The 19,887-nt window shown below is 34.6% G+C and overlaps 1 protein-coding gene across 1 annotated transcript in view; it reads left to right on the forward strand.

Annotated features, from left to right (window-relative positions):
* The window catches only part of LOC136036397 (protein LSM12-like), a 29,271-nt gene that overhangs the window by 549 nt on the left and 8,835 nt on the right, over positions 1–19,887 (forward strand). The window contains exons 2-3 of the mRNA XM_065718592.1: positions 11,334–11,474; positions 15,156–15,289. Of these exons, the coding sequence (XP_065574664.1) occupies positions 11,360–11,474; positions 15,156–15,289 (249 nt within the window). The 5' untranslated portion in view covers positions 11,334–11,359. The remainder of the gene's footprint in view (positions 1–11,333; positions 11,475–15,155; positions 15,290–19,887) is intronic.

Here is a 19,887-nt window from a genome sequence, read left to right on the forward strand (position 1 = left end):
ATAAAATCAGGAGACAGTTTGCTCTAGGCTATAGCTTCAAACTTTGAGGCAGATCCAGAGGGTAGCCTAGTTTTAGAGCTGTAGTAAAAGAGGGGTGTTATTTGAAGAATTGCCCTTTTGATGTTGTTATAAGTAAGTACTAAATTAGTTTTTGGGATGGTTTTCATTGTGAATAAGAAGGGACAGGGTGTCACTTTAAGGGCTTAATAGCCTATTAAATTTGATAAGCAATTGATTAACATATTTGGAAAGAAAATAAGGTAATTGTTTTTTTTCACTAGCTGATTAAACTGGAAACTATGCTGCAAAGCAGCACAGTTTCCATACTACAGCACTTAGAAATGCTAATTCTAGAGGTGCATCTATTTTTGGTGGACCCTTCTCCCCCATGGAGCAAACTAAAAATGCATAAAGTATGCTTGCTTACAGGTAACATTACCTATAGAGCAAAGCATATTAGTCCATGAGCCCCATGGGCAGCAGGGCAAGGTCTGTATTCTATATTTAATAAATATAGAATATAGACCTTGCCCTGCTGCCCACAGGGCTCATGGAGTAATACACCTTGCTCTATAGGTAATGTTACCTGTAAGCAAAATTGGAAATTTGTCTTGTTCACAAACAGCTGGCTAGTTTAAACTAGAAAGTGAATATGAACCATCTTCAATATGAACATTAATGGATACATGAGTTTTTTAATTATGTTTTGACTTCCTACTATACAGAAATTATGATACTTGTGTATTATTCAGAATACACTCAATAAGTAAAGATCAGGGGTAGATCTAGACATAAATCTTGGAGAGGGTGCTGGACCAAGGGTGCCAATATGATTTAAATATAATGATAGAGGGATGAAGATAATGCTTTTGTCAAGCCAGTTTGTTTATGTGAATCTGATTGGTGCTAATGTAAAATGACAAAGAAACCTCTTTGAAAGCCAATAATATTTTCCTATGGCAGTAAAATATGTATTAACAAGACAGAAGCAGATTCTATATGATGAAAATAGCAAAACAGATTCATTGAACCTTATTGCTCTGAAGTGCAAATTAAGGATTAAGGATAAATTACTATGGCATCATTGACACTTTATAAATGAGTAAACCAGACTAATTTTTATTTTTTTCTTTAGAGTTAGATAAAAAAAATCAATTAATAAAGAAATCTCTAATTTCTAATAGTGGATATACAACTGTTCTTACAAGAGGTAGAGAATTGTAAAGCAACCCCTTGATTTAAGATTCCAGTATTTTCTATAAAGACACTGAAAACCAATTGCACACCTGGTTGTTGAGGAATATCTGAGCAGTGCTTGAAATGTGGTGGTTGTGCCTTGTTGCTTTGTCAGCTAGAAAATGTTTTGGCAATGTTCCTTGACAAGCAAGGGAATATTTAGTTTTTACTTGTGTCAAGGGCTCCTTTTTTTGAGGATTCCTTGATTGGAACCAGAACCAAAACATGGAAATAATGTCATGTACATTATAACAAAGTATTAATACTATGATGTAAAATAGTTCCATTTTCTACTAGATATACCTTTCTCTACATTTCTTACCTTTCTTATGTTTCATTAATTCTGTTTGATCAGTATATTGACCTTCAGCACTCAATCAAGTCCTAAATTATCAATTCTGAGCATTCCTTCTGTTAGAACCAGTTAGGTCATTTTTTCTTTGTAAAATTCCCTGTTAAGCAGTGAAAAATAAGAACAATATTCTCAAAAATACACCCTAAGAAGAGATACAGTGTTTTCTTGTGATGATATCATTCACTTCAGAAATGGATGGTTTTAGGTGTTCTGCCTTATCTCAATTTAAGGCATTTTGCCAAGAGATGGTCAAAATGCTGTTTAAATATGTGCTTTAATAATTTCTAACTTAACCAATAGCATCCAGCATTCCCATCTGGGAAAACCTTACTGTAAATTTTTATGACTAACACACTTGAATTTGGTTTAGTTTGGTTCTATGGATTTTTTGAAATATGGAAGAAAGAAAGTTTTTAAAATCTATTTGTTTCTAATGGAATACCAGGGAAGGCAAGTGGTTGAAACCTCTTGTTTTAGCATTTTGTTCTTCTATTATCACCACTTTTCAAATCTATGGAACAATTGCACCAACATATCTACAAAAAGAAGGATGTAGTATCAGTTAACCAAAAGTGTTCCCAACTGGGAAATTTGGGTTTTTTGCAGTCCTAAAATTTTCCACAAGCTTTGTAGCAGGTGATCACTTATGTTTTGCAGATGGGTCCCCAGAAATGTGCTTCTATCAAATAAACTGTAGCTATGGTAGACAAAATAATATACAATGAGACAGACATTGATATGGTCATTATCTATTTATCCCCCATAATTTCAGGGTAATAATAAACAAAATATGGGGGTAATATCAGGGTAGTCAATGACAAAAGGGAGGGAGACAAGGGCAATGAAAAAATAGTCTTCCAAGTTGTCTTGCAGGGACAATAGAGCTTGAGATACTTGTGAATTAGCCAGCCTATGTTGACCTTATCAATCTGGGTAGTTTCTAACTTCAACATTATGTTCAGACAACATTCTACTAGAACTTTGTCCTAAGAAGATAGCATTCTACCCTGCATCTTACTACAGTCAGGCAGCTCAATAAGATAGGGCATGTGAATTAGCTCTCCCAAATCCCACACAGCAAACTCAAATGTCCCAAACATTTTGCAAAAACCCCCTTTATGATGTCTCCCCTCCCATGACCCATCCTTATCATACTCCTATCAATGACTCCCAGAAACCATACCCTGAATCAATGGGCTCTTAAGAAAGAGAATAAAAAAAATCTGCCAAAAAAAGAAAATAAGAAAACACAATCTGAAGATGAAGATCTACCAAGCAAGTTTAATTCTATGATTAATTTTTTCTGAAAACAAGGTTTAACTTGTAATTTTATGACAAAATGATTTGTAAACTGGTTGTGCAAGCATTTTCATGTCCAAATCTCTAGCAGATCAAGAGCAAAATCTTGGGTAAGGGGGCCACTGGAACAAGGGTGCCAATGTGACTTGAAGGTGGGCACCAAATTAAAAAGTTTATTTAAAAAAATTAAAAAAAAGAATGAAGAACAGAATAAGGGTACCAGAAATATCTTGGGGGAAGGGTCTCCCCCCCCCAACCCCATGGATCTGTTCCTGGCCTAAATTGCTTTTAACTCTTTCATTCATCTAATTTCAACCAAATTAGCTGTATAGTTAAAATAAATAGATAGACAGATTTATCACATGAAAGCCCTATTGGGGCATTCACTATTTCATTAGTCACAAAACTAAAATTAAGAATTTTTTTGAATGGGGAGTGGACAGGGGCAGTTCAAACAAACTACTCCTTAACAAAAATTAATGTTGTAAGTTGCCTTGCATACCCCATCATTGAAGCTTTGACACAATACCCTAAATCTACAGGCTCAAAAGAAAGAGAACAAAACAATTATGTCAAAAAAGATAAAAAGAAAACACGTTCTGAAGTTGAAGATCTAGCTAGCAAGTTTTATTATAAGATTAATTTTTCATGAAAACAAGGTTTATCTTATAATTTTATGACAAAATGATTTGTAAATGATTATATAAGCAGTTTCATTTCTGAATCTTTTACAGATCATGAGCAAAATCTTGGTAAAAGGGCTGCTCAACTGAGGGTGCCAATGTGACTTGAGTTGGGCACCAAATTAAATATTTATTTTAATAAAATAAAAAAAAATACAGAATAAGTGTGCCAGAAGTGTCTTAGGAGGAGGGTTGCCCCCTCTAACCTCATGTATCTATTCCTGGCCTAAATTGCTTTTTTAGTTCTTTCATTCATCTAATTTGAACCAAATTAGCTATATAGTTAAAATAAATAGATAGATAGACTTATTCCCACAAAAGCCCTCTTGGGCCATTCACTATTTAATTAGTCACAAAACTAAAATTATGGATTTTTTTTTAGGGTGGAGGGGGTTTATTATAAGTCAAAACTTACCTTTTGATTACCAGATATTTTTGGATATTTACCAAAATATGTGGAAATATCCTTCAACCCCCTTGCACATTCAGCCATCAGTCTTTGTCTCTTATCCATTCTATGCTTGTGTCCAGATTTTTTACTTTTATCCATTTTGAACTTTTAACTACAAGGCTACTTTAAATGTGTCATTTTGAATAGACAAATAGCTATAACTGTGTTACCACATTTACGAAATGTGTTGAAGATGCCCCTTTTATCTTCAACAGGTGTTTCCATTTTTGTGAAATAGGAAAAAGTTCCATGTTCGTCAAAAAATCTTTGCAGCAATCAAAGATTTTTATGCCAATTTTGCAGATATATACTGAACTGGCTGAAGATAAATAATTTTTGTTCATTTAAATTTCAACTTTGCTCTTTACATTCATAGGAAAGCTTTGCTTTTTGTTGTGAATTGGGTAAATCACCTACAAATAATTGATCAAATTGACAAGTGTACTTAATAAAAGGGTAAAAAAAGAAAAAAGAATGGAATCCAAATGAGGGCACCAGAAAGATCTTGGGGGGCCTAAGGCCCCCCAGCCCTACCCAGGATCCACCTCTGGTGAAGATAGGTTCTTTTGTGAAACAAAGTACTATGCAGGTACATTTTATGAGAAAAACTGGTTTCATAGCCACAAAGACAAAATTCGATTTAGTTTGCTATGCATAGTGATAGAAGATAGTGTCTGAAAATGGATTTTGAAATGAAGATTTGGGATTTGCCAATTACTGAACAAGATGCAATTATATTTTTCCAGGATAAGGGGTTGTTGCCCACAAAAAAAGTGATAAAAAGAAAACACGTTCTGAAGTTGAAGATCTAGCTAGCAAGTTTTATTATATGATTAATTTTTCATGAAAACAAGGTTTATCTTATAATTTTATGACAAAATGATTTGTAAATGATTGTATAAGCAGTTTCATTTCTGAATCTCTAACAGATCATGAGCAAAATCTTGGTAAAAGGGATGCTCAACCAAGGGTGCCAATGTGACTTGAGCTGGGCACCAAACTAAATATTTATTTTAATAAAATAAAAAAATACAGAATAAGTGTGCCAGAAGTGTCTTAGGAGGAGGGTTGCCCCCTCCAACCTCATGTATCTATTCCTGGCCTAAATTGCTTTTAGTTCTTTCATTCATCTAATTTGAACCAAATTAGCTCTATAGTTAAAATAAATAGATAGATAGACCTATTCACACAAAAGCCCTCTTGGGCCATTCACTATTTAATTAGTCACAAAACTAAAATTATGGTTTTTTTAGGGCGGAGGAGGTTTATTATTAGTCAAAACTTACCTTTTGATTACCAGGTATTTTTGGATATTTACCAAAATATCTGGAAATATCATTCAACCCCCTTGCACATTCAGCCATCAGTCTTTGTCTCTTATCCATTCTATGCTTGCGTCCAGATTTTTTACTTTTATCCATTTTGAACTTTTAACTACAAGGCTACTTTAAATGTGTCATTTTGAATAGACAAATAGCTATAACTGTGTTACCACGTTTATGAAATGTGTTGAAGATACCCCTTTTATCTTCAACAGGTGTTTCCACTTTTGTGAAATAGGGAAAAGTTCCATGTTTGTTAAAAAATCTTTGCAGTAATCAAAGATTTTTATACCAATTTTGCAGATATATATTGAACTGGCTGAAGATAAATAATTTTTGTTCATTTAAATTCCAACATTGCTCTTTACATTCATAGGAAAGCTTTGCTTTTTGTTGTTAATTGGGTAAGTCACCTACAAATAATTCATCAAATTGACAAGTGTACTCAATAAAAGGGTAAAAAAAGAAAAAAGAATGGAATCCAAATGAGGGCACCAGAAAAATCTTGGGGGGCCTAAGGCCCTCCAGCCCCACCCAGGATCCATCTCTGGTGAAGATAGGTTCTTTTGTGAAACAAAGTACTATGCAGGTACATTTTATGAGAAAAACTGGTTTCATAGCCACAAAGACAAAATTCAATTTAGTTTGCTATGCATAGTGATAGAAGATAGTGTCTGAAAATGGATTTTGAAATGAAGATTTGGGATTTGCCAATTACTGAACAAGAGGCAATTATATTTTTCCAGGATAAGGGGTTGTTGCCCATAAAAAAAGTGTGTCAAGGGACACAACATGACTTTATACTCTTATGAGAAGGAACATTACAAGAAGGAATGCATAGTGATAAAAGATACCTAACCTAACTTCACTTATTGAGTGTGTTCTGAATAATACGCAAGTACTAAAATAATCAGTGATAACTGTAATTAATTTTTAAAATATAATTTCATTCATATTGTACAACTGCAACTTTTCCCTCAGCTTCAAAACCCTGCCCACTTCATGTATTTTAGTTTTCCCTGTGGAGAAGGAGGGTCAACCAGAAATGGATGCACTTCTAGAATTAGCATTTCTAAGTTCTGTGGTATAGAAACTATTCTGCTTTGCAGCATAGTTTCTACTTTAGACAGCTTGTGATGAAACTAAACAATTACCAAAAATAAAGACATACACTAAGTAGTGTGCTTGCATTCTACCTATCTAAGTAAAGTAAATATGCACTAGTTAGCTACTTCTGAAGGAAACATGCTTATAACATTATATTTCCTATTTTATGCTATTTCCTAGAATCAAGGTCACTTTTCTGACAATGCACAACCCCTCCCCCCTCCTGATGGTTCCAGACATAATCCTAGAAATATATTCCTCCATTAATATTAAGAAGATTAATTTTCTGAGACTAAGAATAACTGAAGGGGAAGAGGTGATGCTAGGTAACAAGAGGATTGATCAAGTGGACAGCCTCACCTACCTGGGTAGTATTATTAGTGAGGATATTGGAAGCAGTGAGGATATTAACAGTGGAATAGCTATGATCTTTAAATTACCTTGAGTTACAGCTTGGAGCAGTCTAAAGATTTTTCCTTGTGAAACTCCAGAGTTGAAGATTAATAAGTAGTTTAAAGTGTTGTTAAGGGATCAGTTGTTGTTTGATGATCAGTAGCTTCCCAGTCATGTTTCTGCTCCCTGAAGGACCACTCAGCATCCAGATTTTGCTTGGAAATGTCAACAGTGCCTATATCTTCAGAGAGTTTGTTTTTGTTCTAATCATTAAGGAAAAGAATCAGGTAGGACCCTGGTTAGGATAGACTGCTTTAAAAGTTTCAGGTCATGACCTCTAGTTCTTGAATCAGGATCAACAACAGGTAATAATGTGGAGAGAGTATTGGCCTTCATTAGCTTGCAAGTTATTATAGCATCACCTCTTCTTCTCTTATGCTAAAGTATTGGGAGTTAGTCTTGGAGGTTAGCTAGCTATTCTTGGAGGGTTAGAAAGTTGCATGTCAGATACTATTTATTGTCTTCATATATCTTCCATTTAATGCTTTTTTTTTACACAAGGAGGTTCGAGACATTCCAAATCCAATTTTGGGTTGAACTAGTCCTTTATTCAGAACACAAATGACTTTGGGGAATAAGCAGAGAAGGTGTGCTTGAGCTGCCCCAGAATTGAACTTGTACCATCAGTAAATTTCTCAGCATGGGTTCTGAATTTCAATTAATTATCAATAATGACACTAAGGACTTTCTTATCATTTTACAGAAGAGATTGGGTGGCTGGAAAGAAAACAAGATCAACAAAGATTTTCTTTGCCAAAGTGAATGACAAAGTGTGATTTTCATAGTTGAAAAAAGTTTGGAGAAATAGGAAAATAAGTTTATAAACCTTAAATTGCAGCTTGAAGAATTTTAAGGATTTCTAGCAAAGATTAAATATTAAAAGATACAGTGATAACAGTGGTTGAGTATGATTTTGAAATGAGGTCACTTTAGAAGATGGCAAAGGGTTTGTTGGATGTTTTTCTGAGGAATTGTGTAAGATTCTACCCCCCTCCCCACCACAAAGGGCCAGAAAAATTACCCTTGGTCATTTACTAAATTTTGGTGATTTTATTTGTTTGTGATTTATTTGTGCCTTTTATTATCATCAATTGGTTCTTAATGCCAAATAAAGCAAAGCTGACAAAAACCCAGCATAATCATTAAAATTTTGGCTACATTAGGGGCTAGGCACATTTTCAGGAATGAAAATTAGTACATTTAGAATTAGCATTAAGAGGCACATCCAGAAGACATCAAATGCTGCATATCTGCTTTGTATGCTTCCATTGTCTCTGTTAAACTTCATTTCAGTTGTTGTTTTCTGGCAATGCTGTACAACACTGTTGCTCTCCCCTAAATTGTACTCTTCTAGAAGATTCTTACAAATACTGATTGACTCCATTTTATTCCATTTGGCAAAATACCTACTGAAATATCCAATTTGGTCACACAGTTCAAACCTCATCAATAGTCTTCATATAGCAGATCCTATGATAGCTGCTGCTAAACTTATGGAGTAACATAACCAAGAGATTTCAAAACATGCATGGAAGCAACTTCTTCTATACTAGTTGCATTATCATAGTTGTAAAATGCTCTTTTGCTTCTTTTTTTGTATTGTTTAATCATTTTGTCTATGTCTAAAGACAGATTTTCATTAAATAATAACAATAATCAAACAGCATGGTAACAAACTATTTCAAATGTATGAGATCCATTAAGCTTATTGTTACCCATAAAAGGCCACAAGCCTAAGAAAATTTGTCTGATTTTTGAAAGGGGGAAATATTCTGTAAAAGTCAAAGAATATTATCAGAAACAATACCATCAGATTCAGCATACCAGAGAACCCTACTAGAGGTTTCAAGCTCCTATCTACAAAAAGGTTGAATTTTGTATTTTGTATTTTTTTTTGTAGAAGATAGATCACAGATGTGTTCTTCGTTTCAGGAGTAATAGTATCAAAACAATGATCCTAGAACCCGAGAAGAGGGCTCTTTTGAACAAAAATAAGAAGTTTTATAACACTTTTTATGTGACGAAAAAGATTGGAGGGTAACTAGCCCCCTTTCCATGTTCTCTTTTTCCCCAAAACCACCCAATTCAAAATTTTGAGATACCCATTTTGTTCAGCATAGTTGAACAGTCCCAAGACTATGCCTTAGGAGATGACATGACCATTGTTTATGTATGGTATTTGTTACTGGGAAGTATGCAGACATTTTGTAGAGGATTTTGTGCTTGGGTTTCCTTGGGGATAGATAAATTTCTGGGGGGTGAACTTTCAAGGGAAAATTTTTAATGAAAGCATGCTAAGGAAAAATTTCCAGGCTGAATCTTCTGTAAGAAATTGCACAGAGGAGGTGGGGAGTTTTCAACAAGGAAGTAATATTACAGCAAAGAACTTTCCAAAGAGAATTTTCCTGTAAGTAAAAGAAATTTTTCATGAGGGTGAGCCAGATTTACCAGTTTTATTTGAAAAACAGAAATTGCTCTATATATGAAGGGGTTGCCCTCCATCTCAACACCTTGCTCCTTATGCTAAAGTTTGACTGTTTTTCCTAACTTATAAAGAATGACTCCTGAAACACAAGGACCATTTAATTAGAATAGGAAGCTTTTTTTGAAGTGTTAACTTTAGCATGAAGAGCAAGGTATTGAGAAGGGGTTGGGCAACCCCTTCAATTACAGAGTAATTTCTGTTTGTTTTGATTTTTAATGTTGCTCCTTACTTTCAGTTGAAAAAAACCTTTATTGTGTTTAATGACATAAAAGGTCCAAGACACTACTGTTGCCTACACCTAGACTGAATGAGATAACAAATAAAAAGAAAGAAGATATGGAGCAAATAGCCTACCTTAAAAAAAACGAACACAACACTTGTAACATATTTAAATGAAAGTCAAAAAATTATTTATTATTAACTAAAAGTCAAAACTCAAAATATTGTCACCAAAAAAGAGTAAATGTTAGCCATAAACATGAAAATTAGCTCAAGAAAGTTTTGGAATATGTTTCCATGTGTATCTTTGGGGTATTCTATTTATGACCATACTAGAGAAAAACAAATGCTATCAATAAACAGCTTACACATGCACCTGGTTATTCAGTTAGTGAATTTGCAACTTTACCAGATTTTACATTACCAAACAGTAATCTAAATCTGTCATCTGGTATATTTACTGCTGCCCAAGTTTTCCCATTTAAATTAAAATAAATCTACTGTTCCAGATTTCCTAAGTCCATGGCTTTGTCAAGAAATTGCCGCCCTTCTGGTAGAGTAACTTTCATTATCATTCAATCTGTCTCCAAGTTCTTATTAACTGCCTTTGGATCAGGAAATAAAGAAAAAATTTCCTTCTGACTATAAGTTACAGGCCTATTCGGATAAAAAAAACTGTTCATGTAAAACACTAGAGTGCATTGTAAATAAAACTGTTACAATGCATTTTAATCAACTGTCAACATGGTTTCAGTGTAAAAAGACCAGTTGACCCAAATTTCCTACAGTTACATGGAAAAGTTGTAAAGATGATTGAACTGATTTTTCTTTCATTGAAGAAGAATGGGTCCTCTGTTGATATTTTTTCCTTTATTTTTCTAAAGCCGTTTTTTTTAGTTATTTCATATACAATAATGCACAGCATTTAGAAAACAACCATTTATACTGTATCAGACCTTTTACTGAGAGGATAGAGTTTTTCTTCCTATTTTGTATCTTTTGAAGCAATGCCAATATCATTAGAGTGCCAACATACAGTTGGCATCCATATTCAGTGATGGGTTTGACACACAACTTGTAAAAATGGGATGATTGAGCTGGATGGGAAAGGTTGATCCCCAGTTTTCTTGCACCAGAAGCTCCCACCTAATTGAGGTGATTATTCCAGGACACATCTTACAAGAAGTAAATTCACAGAAGAATTAAATTTTTCCAGGAACATGAGTAACCTTTAATAGTCCTTTTGTTTGAACAAATGGCTAGGAATATCAAGAAAGACTTTCTTTTTTTTTGCTTTACTGAATATTTTTGGTTACAAATTGTTTGCGGGAATAAACCCGCATTAAATAGATTTAGGCATAGTTGTTAAGGAGGAAACAGTTGGTTAAATCTGTCATTAATTTAGGCTGAATGGCAGATCTAAACTGTGAGGCTAAAATAAGCTGTGTTCTGCTCTTAGTTATTTCTTTTATAAGTTCTTTGTATTCATAATGTATAAAATGAATATGAATAATCATAATTTAAGTTTAGTTCTAAAGTTATATGGCAAAATGAGATTTGGAGCAACACATCAGACCCAATGTTGTATTCACCACAGGTCAGGTCCCTTATTGAGCAAAGTCCTCCAACCCCCTTTCCCATCCCTAAATACTATATTTTTTTTATAACTATAATGATTTTAAATATATTTTATTCTGTTTAACTAATCTTTGTTATGTTTAAGGATTTCATGTCAACTTTTGAGGTGGCATGACTGACGAATATTTTAGCATTGGAAGCAGGGTCTCAATAAAAACTAGTCAAGGAAAAGATGTTATTGGAGAAGTCCTGGCATTTGACCCTATTTCAAAAATGCTAATACTGAGTGAGTAAGCCTCTGACTCTCTTTTTCTCTTTAGTTCAAAGAAGCTCAGAAATCTTTATATACTGTATTTGGCAAGAAATATTATCAATAAAACATCTGTTGAAGTTTTTGATTTAGATATGTCATGCTATATCCTAGATTGTTTTTAAATGATTAGAAATTAAAGTCTTTATGGCTTAAATGGCTTTATATGGCTATAAAACCGCTCTCTTAATGTTCATTGGTCAACAGGACTGCAACATGTTTATATGGTGACCTTTTTGCAGAGAGGGGGGATCTGATGGTGCAGAGGCCAGAGAGTCTAATTTGGCTGATTTATAATCAACAAATTCAGAAAACTTAATTGCCAGCTTTTACAGAGCTAAATACAGCAATTTATCAGATTTGTAGTCAACAAATTTCAGAAAACATCAAATTCTAGCATTGGTTGGAACATACCAAGTTGGATAATAGGGCTTAGAGGGAGTATGGCTCAAGGACCCTGCTTTTGACCTACAATCACGCAGTTTGAAAACTTCAATAGGTCATGACACCTCCATCATTTATGAAATATACATTCATTTTGGTTCTGGATATGAATGTTACAATACAAACCTTACGTTTGTTGTTATTTACCTCAGATTCCTTGTAAAGCCCATCCTTGGGAGCATACTAATTTTGGTGGAAATCCAACAAATTTTTTTCAGTTTGAGAATTGGAAAAAATTTCCTGGTTTTCCTAATTCTGACCAAGTTTTCTCATAAATGAAACTTATCAAAGTTCAACAAAATAAATGTGTATAAGCTATCTGTTTTTATTAAAATGTCTAATACCAGTGTTAATATGTTAAGTGGGTCATGCCAATACTATTTGTGCCAATAGTAGCCAAAACTAAATATATATCATAGCTTACAATAACAAATTGCCATAAATATGCAAATTATATGAATTGAACTTGTACATTTTGTGGGTTCTGGAGTTTAAAAATATGTCAGAAGTAAGGAGTGTTGGTGATTCAAAGCAAACTTAAAAAGAACCCACTAACAGTTCATTAATAACCCAATAGTTGACACATATAAAACTACATACGATTAAAATGTAGTTTCAAAATTAAAATGAAAAGAAAATATTGGAGTTAGGTAAAATTTTTGAATAAATCAGTGAATTTAACAGTATATGGGAGTGGAGGGACAGTTAATTCGGAAAAATTAGAAAAAAATGAGGTATTTTCAACTTACAAATGGGTGATTGGATCTTAATGAAATTTGGTATTTAGAAAATGAGCCATTTTTAACTTGCGAATGGGTGACTGAATCTTAATTAAATTTTATATTAAGAAGGACCTCGTGTATCAGAGCTCTTATTTTAGATACCGACTGGATCCAGTGACATCAGGGGGGGGACGAAAATATTGGAAAACGCTTTGAGTGGAGAGATCGGGATGTACCATGATGGGAAGAATAAGCACAAGTCTGAGATACGTGATTGACATAACGGGATCGGATTCGATCCCTTAGGGGGAGTTCGGGGGGGGGGGGTCTCCATTGCTTTGGCGAGTTTGGTGCTTCTGGACATGCTAGGATGATGAAAATTGGTTGAAATGTTAGGGACCTGCACAAATCGACTTGATAACAGTCGTTTCCCCGATTGGACCATCTGGGGGGGGGGAGGAAAAATCGTGAAAATTGAGGTATGTTTATCTTATTCAAACCTGACATATAGAAAGATCTTATGTCCCAGATGATCCATTTTCAATTCAGATCGGACCCGGGGAAACTGGGGGGATGGAGGGGGAAACGGAAATCTTGGAAAACGTTTAGAATGGAGAGAGCCTGATGAAACGTGATGGGAAGATTAAACACAAGTTCTAGATACATGATTGAAATAACCGGATCTGATCTGTTTGGGGGAGTTGGGGTGATTTCTAGTGCTTTGGCGAGTTCAAGAATAAGCACAAGTTCTAGATACATGATTGACATGACTGGACCTGATCCGATCTCTTTGAGGGAGTTGGAGGGATTTCTAGTGCTTTGGCGAGTTTGGTGCTTCTTGATGTGCCAGGACGATGAAAATTGCCAGGTATTTCAGGGACCTGCACAAATTGATTTGAAAACAATCGTTTGCCCGATTCGACCATCTGGAGGGCTTGAGGGAGAGGAAGTCGATTTATTAAATCAATTTTGAAAATTGATTTAGGTTTATCTTATGAATGGATGTTCGGATCTTAGTGAAACTTGATATATAGAAAGATCTTGCGTCTTAGATGCCCCATTTTCAATTCGAATCGAACGACTATCACATTAACTGTTTAAAAATGTTTTGCTTGCTCCTTGATTTAAACCCCCTCCCCCTTTTCTAAATGTAGGCTACAAATCCCATTTACGAACTCGACCTTACTCTTGACCCAAAAAGTTTCACACCAAGTTTCATCAGAATATCTTGCTTCCTTCGAGAGTTGAAGTGAGTACATGCAGACAACTTAAGCGATGTCATAGGTATCCCTCCACTTACGTCTTGCGATCCAGAAACATACTTATTGCGGAGGGTAATTTTAGGTTCTGACCTCGTCACAAGTTCTATATGAGCTCTTGTCTATGTGAAGAATATTAAAATTCCGAATAATGTGACTTCAGAGCTAGAATCCTTTAGCAACAGGGAAAAATAATAAGATTTTTACATTATATATTGTAATAACTATTACATAATAATTACTATTTTAAGGGACAATACCATTATGTAAAATAAAAAAATGAAAGTATTTATGTAATTCACAAGTAAAAGGAGACTTTTTTCCTTGTTAACTCAAAAGCTCTCACATATTGCTGTTGACCAAAAACAAATTGTAATTTTGCAATTGAGCAAAAAAAGTAAAAACGAAATTCCAAATATTTTGATTCTGTAGTCCAAAATCGTTATTAACTGATAAACTATCAAACCAGTAAAATAATTGAAACGTTTCATGATAAAATATATACAATTGTGATTTTGGCTTTTTTTTTTTAATCTTTAATTTCCTTGTCGAGGCGAATAGTAGAAAATGTTTCTGTTCTCCTTTAAAACCTCCTTCAAAATATTCTGTTACCTTGCTAAAGTTTGGGCTGTTTGCAATGTTATTTTGTGATTATAGTATGGGGTAGCCAAAGAGTGATGTAGTTTCAAAGAGTAGAAACTGGTGATAGTTTCGAAAAGAAAAAGTACCTGTGCCGTCTATTATTTGGTGAATTCCTTAGCCCTAAAACTTTTCAGGTATTTGAAATGCAGTAGAGTGTAAAGAAAGCAATTTTGTTGCCCCGTAAGGCTACTAACTTAAAGCCAATTGACCTGCTTAAACTACCAAGTTTTTCTATAGCTAACCTAGGCCTACTTTTTGCAGCCTGGATAATGGCTTTAAATATTCCGAAATACAAAAAATACTGATTAATTTTTGGTTAAAGAAATATCAGCTTAAATATAATCGCAGTGCTGATTAATGTAGTTCAATATACACTCTTTTTGAATTTTCTGCTGTTTTGTTGAGGTCGCTAAATACACTGAATTTCATGGTGGAGAGTAGTCAAAAACCATCTTTAAAGCTGCTAGAAGCTTTCTTGTCCCTTTGCATAGCATATACTGCTTTTTTTAAATATTTGTATTTATAACAATAAAAAGTGATAAGCATTTCCTTGTTTTTATTATTATTTTTTTAAATACTGATTCTCTTAGAGAACAAAGCATCTTGTGGAAGACCATCTTTCTGTGATGTGAGATTAGTAAACTTGCACCAAGCTCGTGATGTAAAAGTTCTTGAAGAATCGTCAACAGAACCACCCTCACCTTCCAGTTTAAATACAGACAGGGTAAGTACTGACGCAAAGATTCTTATAATTTTTAAAAAAGAGATTTTAGTAATTTGTAAATCTAATTTAGTGAAATTTCTATTATTTAACAATAGTGCCTCAAAAAGACTTGTAGACTTGCTGCACGAAAAGACAACAAATAGTATACATATCAAATGAATGCTGACAGAAGGGGAAAAAAGACAGTGAAATAGTTAGACAAAAATATGTTACTAACTAAGTATAAGGAGGACCTCTGTAACTATCCTACTATTTAGTAAATTTTTACTAAAGTAAATTAGATACTATTTAGTAAATCAGAAGGAATTGGTCAGGGGATAAAGGGGAAGGTTTGAGAAAAATAGTAGTAAGAATATTTGATTTGGTTGATGTTCATGCTTAAGCTCTGTAGAATAACAGGGTAGATGCATTAACAGCTGCTTCATAATTGGATCATTTCAGTTTCCTGTATTCAGCAACTGTTGAACTATAGTTTATCGTTTTTGTTTTTGTTTATTTATAATACTCCGTACTTTGTGTTTTTTATACTTTTAAGGGTAATAAAGTTCATTCATTCATTCATTCATAGCTACTTTACTGGAATAATGGGACAAAATATTTTTACAATGCTGATTTCAGACAACTGTGTTATAAGCTATATTGAACGAAAATGTTACGACAACTCTGGTGTAAGTTAGGAAAAGGATACAAATTTTGTAATCAGGGAAAAACTTTGCAGCCGCCCTTTGTGACGGTAAAATCATTCAAATGGATTAATTATCAACTTCTTTTGAGTGAACTTCTTTGAATTACCAACTTCTTCATAAGAACTTTGTTTGCAAACTGGCTTGACATAACCTAATCTCATAGCTTCTTGAACTCAGAAATTATTCCTAATTCACCTGTGGGTGAATGGTACCGAATACAAACTGTCTCAAATGCAGGTTAGGAAGTTTCTTGTCTATCTAGACATCCTCCCGTCTAATTGAAAGTTTTGTGTTTCTAAGCGACTTGGAGGAATATCTAAATAGGTGTAATAGTATTTATATGGCACTTGGTATTTACCAAGCGACCAAACCAGATTAAATTGAAATAGTCTTTTTCCCGATTTGACCATCTGTGGGGAAGGAGGGCGAGTGAATGAGATAGTTGAGAAGAATTTATCTGCCGATAAAACAAATGACTGTTCTTCTTAAGTTTGGCTTGCTGGTTTAGGGGTAGCTGTAATAGTATTTTTATGGCACTTGGTATTTACCAAGTGACGTATAGCGATCGCAATTCCTGTCCATCGGTCTGTCTGGCTGTCTGTCGGTCCCATTTTTGCTAGTTCGGGCACTTCCAGATAAGCTAGGACGATGAAAGTTGGCAGGCGTATCAGGGACCGGCCCAGATTAAATTAGAAATAGTCTTTTTCCTGATTTTACCATCTGTGGGGGGGGGGTGAGTGAACGAGATAGTTGAGAAGAATTTATCTGCCAATAAAACAAATGACTGTTCTTCTTAGGTGTGGCTTGCTGGTCTAGGGGTATGATCTGGTGACATTGGGGGAAGTTGGAGAGTGAAACAGAAAATCTTGGAAAACGCTTATAGTGGCGAGGTCGGGATGAAACTTGGTGGGAAGAATGAGCACAAGTCCTAGATACGTGATTGACATAATTGGACCGGATCCGCTCTCTTTGGGGGAGTTGGGGGGATTTCCAGTACTTTAGTGAGTTCGGTGCTTCTGGACGGGCTAGGACACTGAAAATTGATACACGTATGAGGGACCTGCACAAATTGACTTGATAACAATCGTTTTCCCCGATTCGACCATCTAGAGGGGGATGGAGGGAGATCGGATTTGGGGACATTGGGGGGTGGAGGGGAAACGGAAATCTTGGAAAACGCTTAGAAAAGAGAGATCGGGATGAAACTTCATGGGAAGAATATGCACAAGTTCTACATACGCTAATGACATATCTAGTGCTTTGGCGATTGATTTCTAGCGCTTGGGCGAGTTCGGGAATAAACACAAGTTCTAGATGCGTGATTGACATAACCGGACCCGATCCGCTCTATTTGGTGGAGTTGGGTGGGGGGGCGTTCAGTGCTTTACCGAGTTCGGTGCTTCTGGACTTTCTAGGACAATGAAAAGGACAGTAAAAAGGACAAAGACAAGGATAGTGTCAGGGACCTGTACAAATTGACTTGATAATAGTCTTTTCCCCGATTCGACCTTCTGGCTTTTGCCTCTTCCGACCTCGTCACAAGTGCCATATGAGCTCTTGGCTCTTGTTATAAAAGATATCGAGGATTTTCAGAATCGATAAATTTCTATCTGCATGAGAAGCAAATCAGGGCTACTAACAATAACAGTAGTCCCAATAATTCACCTTGGCGAGCCCCACTGTAAGAAGGGGAGGACGCTAGAACGGATGAATGCTTGTGGACTATTGGAGAAGCAAAAACTTGAAATATTTGCCAAAATATATTAAGAAATGCTAGTAAATATGTGTTTTTAACCTTTTATTTTCTTTTAATATTAAAAGAATATCAGGCAAAGAAATGAAGGGCTTCTTGCTATGTACAACCTTTTTGAAAAAAACTAGGTACAACAATGGGCCTGTTTTGAAACAGGTACAACAGTGGGCCTGTTTTGAAACCCTTTTTTGTGGATGTCCACCAATTTGTTTTGTGCGTAGGAAGTATACCGGGGCTAATAACCGTAACAGTGCTCCTAATAACTCACTTAGGAAGCCCCATAAAGTAGGGAAGGGATTAGAATTAATACTCTTTTTTACTTAAATGTTTCAAGAGTAACTGGTAAAGAAAAGAAGATTTTTATGCACAGTCTTCTCGAAGAAAAACTAAGTACAACATGAGATGTTTCCGATACAACTATATTAAGGAATGTTTGCAAAAATGTGTTTTTAACCTCTTTTTCTTTGAAAATTGGAATAATAACAGGCAAAGGAGTGAAGGGCTTCTTTAGGTACAACCTTTTCGGAAAAAAACTACATACAACAGTGGAAATAGCCCTTTTTTCTTGATGTCCAGCAATTTTGTTTATGCGTGGGAAGTATGCCTGGGCTAATAACCATAACAATCCTCCTAATAACTTACCTTTAGAAGCCCTACTAAGCAAGGAAGAAGTAAGGATTGACATTTTTATACAACTCTTTGTGATCAATTGGAGAAGGGAAAAATTAAGGTATTTACCAAAATGCATTAAGGAATGTTAGTAAAAATGTGTTTAACCTCTTTTCTTTGAATATTAGAAGAATAATAGGCAAAGAAATGAAGGGCTTCTTTAGGTACAACCTGTTCTGAAAAAAAAAACTACGTACAACAGTGGATTTAGCTCTTTTTTCTTCGTGTCCAACTTTTTTTTTATGCACAGGAATTATGCCTGGGCTAATAACCATAACAGTTCTCGTAATAACATATCTTTAGAACCCCCACTAAGCAGGGAAGAAGTAAGGATTACAACCGTCTATGGTCTATTGGAGAAGCGAAAAATTAAGATATTTACCGAAAATTAAGGAATGTTAGTAAAAACGTGCTTTAACCTCTTTTTTTCTTTAAATATTTAAAGAATGATGTGTAAAAAAAGAATTTTTTTTAGGTTCAATTTTTTCGGAAAAAAAAAGTACAACAGTGGATGAACCTTTTTTTTTTCTGGGTATCTAACAATTTCGTTTATATGTAGGAATTTGGAAATTCAATTGTAAGTAGGGAAAGGAATAGGGCAGACATTTTTATACAACCATTAATGGTCCTTTGGAGAAACGAAAGATTAAAATATTTACCCAAATATATTAAGTAACGTTTGTAAAAATGTGTTTTTAACCTTTCTTTTCTTTAAATATTAAAGAACTGAGACCTTTCAAATAAATTTAAGGTTTTTTGTTACAACCTTCTTGGAAAAAACTAAGTACAACAGTGGGTGTAGTCTCTTTTTTCTGGAAGTCTATCAGTTTTATTTATGTGTATGAAATATACTAGGGGCTAGGGGACCAACCATAACACTACTTCTAATAAATTACCCTGGGGAACACCACAGTAAATATTGAACGGTTTTTGGACGAACATTATTGGAGACACAAAAAATTAAGATATTTATTAAAATAAATTAAGGGATGTCCCTAAAATGTGTTTTTAACCTCTTTTTCTTTGAATATTAAAAGAATTGGAGGCAAAGAAATGAATACCTATTTATGGGCAACGTTTTCGAATGAAAAAACAAAGAACAACAATGGATGTAGCCCTTTTTTCTGGATATCCAACACTTTCGTTTGTCTGTGGGAAGTATACCTGGGCTAAAAACAATGACATTACTCCTAATAACTTACTTTGGGGAACCCCAGTGAAAGTAGGAGAGGTATTAGGACAGGCGTTTTTATGTAATCATTTTTGGCCTATTGGGGAATTCTCAAAGTCTTAAGATTCTCTGCTAGTTGTTTTTTCGTTTCAGGAGGAGAATTTCGCTGTAAATTTATTAAATTATTACCTCTCTTTTCCTCACAGCTCAAGAAGAGTCCTATTGAAGAAGCGATAAATTAACATGTTTACCAAAATTTATTAAGGATTTTTTGTGAAAATGTGTTTTTAACTTTCAATAATATTAAAAGAATAATTTT

This window comes from Artemia franciscana, chromosome 15 (genome assembly GCF_032884065.1).
Source record: "Artemia franciscana chromosome 15, ASM3288406v1, whole genome shotgun sequence".
In the NCBI taxonomy this organism is placed as follows: domain Eukaryota; kingdom Metazoa; phylum Arthropoda; class Branchiopoda; order Anostraca; family Artemiidae; genus Artemia; species Artemia franciscana.